At 32.8% G+C, this 12,245-nt stretch overlaps 1 protein-coding gene across 7 annotated transcripts in view; it reads right to left on the bottom strand.

The window, feature by feature from the left end:
- Window positions 1-1,066: 1,066 nt before the first annotated feature.
- Window positions 1,067-12,245, bottom strand: part of LOC128209053 (kinectin-like) — a 38,388-nt gene continuing 27,209 nt past the window's right edge. For 5 of the 7 annotated variants that reach the window (XM_052912874.1, XM_052912877.1, XM_052912875.1 and 2 more), the window contains one exon: window positions 1,067-7,290. In XM_052912874.1, the coding sequence (XP_052768834.1) occupies window positions 7,240-7,290 (51 nt within the window). In that variant the 3' untranslated portion in view covers window positions 1,067-7,239. Of the gene's footprint in view, window positions 7,291-9,584; window positions 9,603-12,245 lie in introns of all 7 variants that reach the window. The other 2 variants (XM_052912876.1, XM_052912880.1) reach the window with 1 other exon arrangement.

Raw genomic sequence — 12,245 nt, 5'->3', positions numbered from 1 at the left:
GTCACTAGGTCAATTAGTATAAAAACCTTGTGAACACAATAGAGGTCACAACTTAAGCCTAATCTAAATGTAACTTGGTCAGAATGATCATCTCTATAAAATCTAGGTCAAGATAATAGGTCAGAATGTTCACTTTATTTAGCAAAGCTACAGGTGAGCGATACAGGGCCATCATGGCCCTCTTGTTTATTTTATGTTGAGCAAAAAAGTAAGTATGCAGCTTGTTCATCCATCAGTCTAATTTCAAGTCTGAGTAGGAGTTGGTTGGTGGATAGGAAACAGGTCTTGCAACTCGCCTCTGGTGTTGGACATTTTGTCTTTGTATAGCATCATAGATGGATTTTCAAAATTGACAGACACAACTGAAGCACGAACAAACAACATACGATTGTCCAGTTAGCGCTCATTGGCCCATTTTCACAAATATAGCGAGTCTGAGTTTGACTCTGGCTCATTAATTTTGTTGTAATATTAAAATGCTTTTACAGGAGTAAATATGGTCAAAAGTGCTGTAACTGTTATAAATAATATGTCCTACAATCGGTCATGCATCTTTTGTCAAAATTAGTCATGGCATAGATATTTTGGAAAATTTAAGTATGCAGTTTTTTTTAGCCTTCCATCTTAATCTCTGATGTAAGTGAACACAGCCTCAGCTGAACACTAAAGTATCCTTGGTTTGATTCCCTCCATGTATTTTAGATTGGTTGATGCTAACCAAGTGGGAAGAGAGTTTTCAACGGCCACACCAGTTACCCCCACAACATGAGATCCCACGCTCACAAAACATCGTGCCAACCAGCATCACTTAACATATGTTTTTATACAGTCGAATCCTGTTGGCTTGAACACTGTGACCGGCAAAAACACCTTAAGCCTATGAAAATTCGAGCCAAGCATGATTGTTTACCTACAGTAAAAAGCAATCGGTTACAGTTTACATCAAATTCGAGCCAATGAGGATTTCGGACCAAGCGATTTTGAGCTTTTGAGGTTCGACTGTACCTTTCTTCACGATCATTGTAAAATACATTATTAGATAAAGTTTAAACTAACAACTCGTTCAAGCGATTGAAGATTTATTTATCCATGAAGAAAGCGGCATGATGCATATAGTTACAGATGACAAAAAAACACTGTTCAAATGAACGACAATCTTATCCTTAGCAAACAATAAGTTTAACACCAGTATGGCATAGAAAATGAAGCAGCAACATAAGTAATATCTATGTTTAGTATATATTCATAAATCATAATCTACATAAGGAAATTCAATGTAACAAACACAACTCTGTGATAATGATATCAATTCATTGTTCCTAAATTCTTTACATACAAGTTCATTCATAATTGTTTGACATACTGAAATATTCACTTTATCACTCGAAATAAAGCTAACCTGTACAGTCATGAGCAGCTTCAAAGTTTATTTATATGTTATGAATACAATTCATTTTCATTTATTGATAATAAGCCTTATGTACATGCAGCAAGCTTGTGTCAGTGGTTTCTAACAGCTGTTAAATGTCAATCTTGAAAAGAGGAGTCTGTTTTGGTATAAGGAATTAATGCCTATAGCAGGGTCAAGAGGCTTAGACCCCTTTGAAATTGTTTATATTTATTTAAAGGTATTTCCTACTGCTTTTGATGTAAATTTCTGAGCTAAAAATAGTATTTACAACTGAATTGTATGAAGTCAAAAGCTCTCAATTTTCAGAATTAATCCTGGATTTAAGAAACCCATATAAATAAAGATGGACAGTGCTGACTCCAATTTCTCGAAACTCATTAAGTCCCTTATAACAGGGTTAAGCTAAGCTCACTATTTTTGTTTTTCAATAATTTGCATAATATTTACTTCTTAAAGAGTTTTTATACCTTGAATAGGAATTATGATTATGATGATTGCAATTTACCATTTTTCATGTATCAAAATTCAATTTCAGTATGTATTTTATCTAATTCAAATAAGCTACTTAAGCCTAGCTGTTAAGCTTAAGAAGTTTCGAGAAATTGGGGCCTGTTGTTTAAGAAACCTGTAGTGAATATGACTGGCTTCACTTCTAACCGAGAACATGTCTTCTGAAACTCAGTATAAATACATGTTCGTTTAAACAATATACTTATTATGCCTGACCCTGATCCATTAGCTACACATGGACTACCCCAATAGCACAAAAAAAGTTTTATAATTAAACATGATTTTTTTTGTATCATATAATAGTAGATATTAATGACATAGTAACAGTTGCATTTATGTATAGTGTATTCAGTTGCACACGTTTACACTGCATTAAAATGGGATTTTAATAAAGTACTTAAGGCTCTAAAGATGATGGAAATTAGGACAGATGTGGTTTTGTTTTCCAGTCTTATTTGATCAGAAACAATATTATATAGACACTTAAGGGAAAATTAAACACAATAATGCATGCGTTACAGACGTGTAATCATAAAGAACTATTTGTAATTTCACCCGAATCCTTCATATAATAAGTCTTTATTCTAAGCTTCCCCCCCCCCCCTTAGTGGGGGCTACAAGATACACTAGTTGACGATTAAATAAATTTTAAACAAGCACTAATGATATAACCTAAATACTACATTCTACAGTTGCTGTCTGCGTAAACTGAAGATAAAATAAACTTCATTTTGAGTCCGCTAGACATAATATAGTCCACTTACAACAGCATCTAATATAAATACATGTAATTTATGTATGACTAAATGAGAAATACCAGAAACAACTTAAAATAATATAATTCAAAAGAATTTCACAGCATTGTTAATCATTTATAGTTGTAAAGATATAAATTAATTAAGTATTTTCAATACCTTGTAATATAAAGAAAAACAACAAGTGTAAATAAAAATAGTGTAACACATTTATACCCTACTTTTGTAGTGTTAATATTGCACAGTTGTCTAACTTGGTTAACCTAAAAACACTTAGCCGAAATGTACTGAATTGAAATCGAAGAAGCAATTAAATGTTCTAGAGATTTAGTTATTTATAATCGAGGTTGCGAAACACTTCTTGTACGAGTACTTGTAGACTACTTTTAGTGCACAATGCTTAAATGCCAAATTCCTGAAGACTATCCCAGGGGATTTTGACATATTTTTTCCCAGAAAAAAGGGGGATTTTGACTTCCCCCAGAATTCCAGGGAATTTTGCCATTTTTCCCCAGAAAAAAGGGGGATTTTGACCTTTTTTTCCCCAGAATTCCAGGGGATTTGGACATTTCTTTCCCAGAATTCCAGGGCATTTTGACATTTTTTTACCAGAATTCCAGGGCATTTTGACATTCTCTTTCCCAAAATTTCAGGGGATTTTGACATTTTTTACCAGAATTCCAGGGCATTTTAACATGTTTTTCCCCAGAATTCCAGGCGATTCTGACATTAGACCAGTGAATTTTGATCAATCAACACAGTGCTACTGAGGGAGCATGATTTTTACCAGAATTATCTTATTTATACTTTTGCATAAATTGCTCTAATTTTTGGGAGACCCTGTGATTAGTACATGCCATTTACAAATATTATGTACTTGCAGAAAGAACTATTTCATGGAAAATTATTTGTTTGGTCAACAGAATGGGTTATGCAATTATCAGTAAGCCTTCAAGTTGATTCAATTCTTTTTTCTGCAAATGACTTTGAGCGAAGTTTAAATACTAATTTGCAAAGTGACTTAAAACGTGACTGCATTTTTTATGTACATAGAGCTACAAGTAAATGTTCACATTGTGTTTCGCAACTTAACAACTTAATCTTGTATACATTTTTCTATAGCAAGTACACAACATATATATATATATGAATATATTAATTATTTAATCAATTTTGAGCCAGAAAACAACCTTTTTGTGATAACAATAGGATACAAATTAGGTTATTTCTTTGGTTGTATGAAATAAAATAGTTTAGGCACTTTCTGTGCAGCTTACATCGAGACAATAGAAAAAAATACATATTGTGCGTCTGAACTTGTTGACTGCCACAAAAACATAAATGTTGACTGCAGCCACACAATTAGGAAGTCATAATTCAGGTTGATGCATTTATCTATAGGATCATTTGGTTGTAAAATTAAGCAGGATACAACATTTTTTAGGTAACCATTAGCAAGCAAGGCAATTTCAACGACATGATGTACAATAGTAAGAGACAGTAGACAAAAAAATTGTTTATGCAACTTTATTTAAGAGTGGTCATGTACACAGGAATGATACAATCCAAAATCAATCCTGAAATCTCAGTCATCGAAATTAGACTTTTGGATGAACTAGCCCGAAATCTTATACTAATGCTTGGCATCAAATTTTTGAACTAGCCCTACTATTTAACAGTCCAGGGCTTGCAGGCATGTGTTTATTTCTACCACCTAAATCTGTTTAAATGCTAGCATTGAGTCATAAAGTTGGTTAATATGCTGGATGTTTGCATCAAAATTTTAAGCAGTATGTAGAAATGAATGTTAAGGGTCTTGGAAACAATATTTCATCAAGGATCTTAGCCCCTTCACCCTGCTTCGGGACAGAATTTCACCCTGCTTCGGGATAGAATTTCACCCTGCTTCGGGATAGAATTTCCCCCTGCTTTGGGATAGAATTTCACCCTGCTTTGGGATAGAATTTCACCCTGCTTCGGGATAGAATTTCACCCTGCTTTGGGATAGAATTTCACCCTGCTTTGGGATAGAATTCCAGATTATTTTCATGTTTCCGATCATCATCCCTGTGTACAACTTCATAACAAAAGAGGAAAGAATACTTGCAAAAGTCATCACAATAAAGAGGATGGTAGTTCTTAGCCAATAATTAATCATTAGTTTGAAGACAAACACATTGAATTTGACACTGAAGACTACAATTGTGGTCTTTATAACTTGAAAATATGAGGTTTAAGTGTACAATTCACATTATATGACAGATATACCACAGAAATTCGACGAGATTTAAATTTATCACAGATTTTCAGTGGCACATAAAGATTATGACAAATCTGAGATATGTACAAATTTGAAAAGAATCTGTAAGGCAAGATGCAATATGTTCTTTGATTTCTCTTCCACGACCCAGATAGATATACTGTGTTGGTCAGAGTCGACAAATATTTTAATTAAAACAAGCTTGGTCAAGAATACAAAATCAAAATAAATAATCTCATTTTTAAATATAAGGATTAAGATCATTTCGGTCAAGCTCATTTTTGCAGTTTGGTCGTGGGAAAAGAAAATTTAATATTTTATTTCAGGCCTTTAACCTTGCGTTATTTGATGATTTGTATGAAAAACACCCTGTATAAATTAAAATTAGCATGTGTCACTATTAACTTATATTTTTATTCGTCTATAACATTTCTACATAAATATTTTTAATCTATAATAAATAAAAAGTTAAACTACATAACACCAATCCAAAATATTGTTAATTACCATATTGTTTGAAGCGTATTCATCATCTTATAAGCAAAAAAATCAAATACCTACACGTTTATTTTTACATTGATGTTCAAAAAGCGTCAATTTGTATCAACAGAAAATCGGTACAGTGAATATGGCTTTCATCATGCACTTTCATATCAAATTTTCAATGGATGATGATATGTTAGGACAGAAAATGCACAGAAAAATAATTCAGGTCAAGTATGATTTCATTTAAAAAAAAATGAATTTCATGATCTTTCTGAAATGGACTGGGGAGCAATTGTCAAGAAACATAACATGATCTATAGCACGCAGGCAGGGATTAGAATATTCTATGACGATTAACCCCATACTATCTGCAGTACAATTCTGTACTCAATGGATATTGCTTATGAAACATAACACTTAAAGGGACTAGACACCAGATGATACCATTGCAAGAAAAAGAAAATTGTCAAAAACTTAAATAGAATTGATTCTACACATTAAAACTTACTGGTGTAACACATTGCTTACAAAACATGATTGTATCTTTCGCCTTTTGCGTATTTTTCCGATTTGAAATTTACTGGCTTTGTCTACCACGTAAATCCGAATAAATTTTAAAATAGCGCCAATATATGCAACTGTTTTTATCGCATGCAAAATATACACACTTTAAACTGGGAAACCATTATGCGCTAATTTTAAACAGGTAAGACAATGACAAAATAGCCTTTGAATCGTGTGAAATTATGTATTACTGGCCGATATTGGGACCATCAGCTGTCTAGTCCCCTTAAATACCAAATTAAAATAAGGATTTTCTAAATTCATTTGCAACGCATGCTGCAGTCCTTAAATTTAATGCCAAACAACATCATGCCAGCAACATATAACTAAATCATTACATGTAATAAGTCATAAATCATAAACAGAAACTTATATCGCAACAGTTTGTGACAATAATCAATAACAAATATATATATCAAAATTCATGTTTCCAGGTTAATGGCGTAACTGCACGATTTTGTACACAAGACAGAACAAAACAAAATGATGCGTAAAAATGAGCCAACTAAGTAACAGGCATTATTGTATCCTCTAACAAAAGAATAAATGTAACAAAATATACATAAAATTGTTATGTTCCTTGCAATAGAAACAAATCTGAACTAAAATTTCCATACCCGAATTTTTTGGTCCCAATACAGGTTGAAAATTACCAATTAAGTAAATAAAACTAAATGTTTCATAGCCCTAACAGTTGATTCATTGATTGATTTCTAAGCAATTTCAAACCATAATTATATCACTGATTAATTAGTATTCAAAAATCAGAAGTCCAGTGTTTTCTATTTAATGTGGTTGAATATGTGTATTTTAAACATCAAATTGATTGATTTGACGTTATTTTCTATGATAAAAGAATCTTTTTCCTTTGCATAGTGAACATAAATATGGCATTTCTACATGCATTTATTGGTTAACATGACATGGACCACTTATAAAATCTGTAACAATGTCACACAGAATCTGTTTCACAATTAGAATAGACCACTAATAAGATTTGTAACAGTTTCACACAGAATCTGTAACACAATTAACAAAATCTGTAACAATGTCATAAAGGGCCTGTTGCAATTTCCATAAACCAGTTACCTACACACAACTCATTCAGGTGCATTTTAACAGCAGAATTTTCTAGCTCATTCACAAATTGGGATCATAACATTCCAGAGTTTACAAACGCCTTTAGATTCAGAAAAAAATTCGTCCTCGTTTTAACAGGTGGTCACTAGCTAATTGTTGTCATGGTAACCATATCACACAGATGTTCCCGTTCCTGCTTCGTTTAAGCTACTCTGGGAAGACGCCTGAAACACAATAAAAAGAAAACGTTAAACACTGCGTTTTAAAATATGAAAAAATCGAAGTTTCTTATTCATGATATATATACTACCTTGCTAAATGCACATAACACTGATATTAGGAAAATACTCTGAAAGTAAACGAACTAAGTTCAAAGCAACATAATATTTGATACACAGTGGGATCATTTACATGATTGTGCACTTAAAATCATGCTGATATCTATCGAACTCATGTCTGCCAATCTCAAGACGTGACAAAGGAAAAAGAATTTACAAAGGAACCGAAGACATGAAACAAAAAAATGAACAAGAGAATCACATATATATAGTTCCCAGGTTTGACTGGTTTTCTCAATAGATCAATTTAGGTCATAACTTAAGAATTGTGTGACCCAAAGTAAGTGATTTGCTATAATAAATATGCACTGTAATTGTTAAAGAGTGGACCAAGTTTCATGTGAATTTCTTGATTTCCTTGACCTCATTTGTGCTTAAAGGCTATGCCGAAATGTTGACTTGAACAGAAATTTTAAATGGGTAAAACACAACACTAAACTGACCGGCTTAAATCAACAGAAGTTTTCTGTCTCCAGATTATATCAGAACCTAACTAGACATGAAACTTTTGTTAAATCAAAATTGCACTGGACTCGTACAATGGCAGACATGAGCATGTTAGCTTTATAATATCAAGTGCTAGCAATGAATCTCCTCCCATCTTCAAGCTGCTTGCTCTGAAAGTCCAAAATACATTTCCCACAAGTATTCTAGGCTAACTGCCACTCAAACTATCCAGATCACAAGGTCATTATTGTCTGTATCATTCAAAAGCATGTCTCATTTCAACAACTCTTAAATTCTGTATCATGATAAAAATGCAAACATCTTTAAAAATGGTAAAAGCAAAATCGCAGTCATTATCAACACACAAAGTTTATCAAGAGACATAACTCTACCAGAACTACCCTCAATGTGGTTTGGCTCACTTCAATTACTAGGTTGCATATATTATCACATTTGAACATGTGTACCAAGTTTCAAATGAATATGCAAACACTTGTCTGTTACCCTAAGTTTATCCAGAGACCATAACTTGACCAGAATTGCCTTCAATGTGGTTTGGCTCACATCAAATACTAGGTTGCATATTGTCACATTTGAACATGTGTACCAAGTTTCAAATGAATATGCTAACACTTGTCCATTCCTCTCTGGTTACCAAGGGCCATAACTCCACATGAACACTTCTTTAATACAAAGTGGGTACTAGTATGCATATTTTTAAATATGAACTTGTGTACCAAGTTTCAAATGAACATCATGAACAGTTTTTCTAAAAGAACCAAAATAAAAAAGCCACAAGGACAAGTAAACGAAACAAAGGCTATAACGATACTTCTGTTGTTGTTGTTTTAAAGAAATGTGAAGCTTATCATTAAGTAAATTTACAATTTTAATGTTTGTCACTATGAGAAAAACTTAAAGTTTTACTTTTAGTAAGAATCAATTTTAAAGGAAGATAAGAAAAAACTTTTCAACCTAACATAAGGTGTAACAAAAAAATATGCCATATCATAACAGAATAAAGTGCCCCAAATAAGCTTGCTTGTGCTAGATGTAGACAAAATATAACCTTGTGATCAGTTGAAAATAGCATGCACAATCACCTTAAAAGTGTTCTGTTCTGTTCTGTTCAAAAATATGTAATTCAATAATCAACATGACGCAAACTTGAGCCTCACTGGGCCTCGTCAGTTGAATAGTTAAAGGTTGTTAGTCAGAGATGTCAATTAATCCGTTGGATTATGCACCTTTGTACATTTATTTATTGATGATAATCAATTGAATGCGTCCTGTTAATTAAAAATTATTATCAAAACAAAAACATTCCTGTGTTGTTAAATTTTTTATATATAGATGTAAAATAGCGTTTGCAATTCAGCTGCAAAAATGAAAATCGAACGTTATAAATATAAAGCATTAATATTTGCAATCTTCGCTAACTGTCAAGAATATAGTAACTGTTGCTCTTTTTAACCCTTTGCATGCTGGGTAAATTGTCGTCTGCTCAAAAATGTCGTCTGGTTTATTCTAAATTTCTTTCAATTTACTTAAAACTTTGGGCATATATCGACTGAGTGGCAAACAGCTTGGAACCTGACCAGGCGCCGAGTTACTCGGCGTCTGGTCTGGTTCCAAGCTGTTTGCAAAGCCTTTAAAATCACCATCAGCAGCCTAAGGGTTAAGTAAAAAGTGTGTGCTTCACCAAGCAAGTTTGACTTGAAAAAGTGATATACCTGACCCCTGACTCAGATCTAAAATCATATGAAGGTCAGTGAAAATTAATCTTACCTACAAAATGACAATTTCTTAAATGATTAAAGTGGCACTCTCACAGATTTAACGTTTTGACAACTTTTAATTTTTTGTCTTGGAAAGAGCCAATTTGCGTTATTATCTTAAAACCAGTGATATTATTGACTGCTGACAAAAGATCAGATTGCAGTTTTTCATAGTTACGTTTAAAAATAAATAATATATGTCTAAAAGCGTTAGTAACGCTTTAGGAAAATGCATAAAACATAATTTTTTGGACAGAAATATGAAAACCTGCGATCTGAATTTTTGTCAGCAGTCTTACAAATCACTAGTTTCCATTCATTTTTGCAAAAATTGGCTCGTTCAAAGACAAAGACTAAAAAAGTTGCCAAAACGTTCAATCTGTGGGAGTACAGCTTAAAGCTGTAATTTAACACAAACAAGCCTTAAAAAAATCACATTCCCAAAGGCTGTAGCCGCATTCAAATACATGCAGTAGTTCCTAAATATTTGTTTATGCACTTGCCAGGCAGGAGAGCAGCTTTTACATTTTGCTTGTCCCTACAAGCATCTGGTTTCCATTTTTTTTATGTGTATCATAGATGTTACATAATATAAGTTCATTAACAAAAAAGTATGTTATCAGATTTTGTTTCAAAAATTATAGTCTTATATTAATCTACTCTTCGAGTTTATAAACTAAATATATTATTCACACTTAAAAGAATAGAACCATGTCAAAAACATGTGGCATTTGTCATTTTTCATCACAATAATGAGGCGCAATGACTGCTTCGAAAATATCAACCAAGGGAGAGAATTACAATGATAAGAAAGGAATAAAGGGAAGTAATTCTGTACAATATTATCACAACATGTATTGGACGTTTTAACTTGTTTATCCTTTTATAAACATGGTGATGATTGGTTTTCATATCGAGAGCTCAACGCAAGACAAACATCAATCCACTACCTTTATATGTATAGAATAATTTTGTAACTATCTTGCATTCAACCTTGAAGAATTCTAAAGGGTTCTACTACAGCCATGAGAATTTTGCACATACAAGGGGATGATTGTTTTCTATATAGAGGGCTCAGTGCCAGGTGGAAGTAACTGTTGTCTTTATTTGGAGTTACATAACTCCCATCTTTATATGGAGTAACTGGACCTATCTTGCACACAGACCTCGATAATTCTAAATGGTTCTACTCAAGCCATGAGAATTTGGCACAAAAAAGGGGATGACTGGTTTCCATATTAAGAGCTTAGTACAATATAAAAGTCTGTCTTACGCAATCGTGCCCTCGATAGTTCTAAAGGGTCCTACTCAAGTCATGAGAATTAAGCACATACTTTAAATTCATGATTTATGTCATATCAAATAAGCATGCATAAAGATAAGGTTTCTTACATATTTCTATGTATTAAATATGTACATATGTATTAAATACATATTTCTTTTATCTTTTCTAAAATTAGTCCACTTTGTAATTTATTCAACTTTTGCAAAGATTCGAGCATAAAGTTGTCTTTATGATGGCCTCAAACAAAAAAGCCTTTAAAAATTAAAACTTATATATGACATGAGTTTGTGTACCTATATTTACAGGGACTAGACACCAGATGATATAATTGCAAGAAAAACGAAAATTGTCAAAATCTTAAATAAAATTAATATCATTGTGTACAATGCATTGAATCTTACTTCCTGATTATCACATTGCTTACGACAAATGTATGAATTGAATTGTTTTTTAAAAAAGCATCGGTACATATTAACACCACTAAATTGGAAACCATTATGTGCTAATTTCAAACGGGTCAATCTTAAAGCTGAGACAGTGACAGAATATTATTCTAATCAAGTAAAGTGACGTATAATCAGGCTTATACTAGCTCAGACAATTCCAGGCTCATCTTTTGGAAATCATGTATTTGTTGATTTTGGTACCATCTGGTGTCTAGTCCCTTTAACATCTATGATGACTTTTAAAGTGCTTCATCTCATGACTGTTATTTTAAGTGTGTTGTGGAACATTTATGAAGGAGATATTTGTGAAATGGTGCACTAAGAAAGGTACTAAGGTATTAATGAGTTTGAGACTGTGGGATCTTTGAATATTAATGAGTTTGAGACTATGTGACGATGACAGGGAATTTGAGATCATTGAATATTAATGAGTTTGAGACTATGTGATGATGACAGGGAATTTGGGGTCATTGAATATTAATGATGTGACGACGACAGGGAATTTGGGGTCATTGAATATTAATGAGTTTGAGATTATGTGACGATGACAGGGAATTTGGGATCATTGAATATTAATGAGTTTGAGACTATGTGACGACGACAGGGAATTTGGGGTCATTGAATATTAATGAGTTTGAGATTATGTGACGATGACAGGGAATTTGGGGTAATTGAATATTAATGAGTTTGAGATTATGTGACGACGACAGGGAATTTGGGGTCATTGAATATTAATGAGTTTGAGATTATGTGACGATGACAGGGAATTTGGGATCATTGAATATTAATGAGTTTGAGATTATGTGACGATGACAGGGAATTTGGGATCATGCATTGAATATTAATGAGTTTGAGATTATGTGACGATGACAGGGAATTTGGGAT

The sequence above is a fragment of the Mya arenaria genome, chromosome 11 (genome assembly GCF_026914265.1).
Source record: "Mya arenaria isolate MELC-2E11 chromosome 11, ASM2691426v1".
Taxonomy (NCBI): domain Eukaryota; kingdom Metazoa; phylum Mollusca; class Bivalvia; order Myida; family Myidae; genus Mya; species Mya arenaria.
Note: the sequence above shows the minus strand (reverse complement) of the source record. Positions and strands in the feature narration are given on the sequence as shown.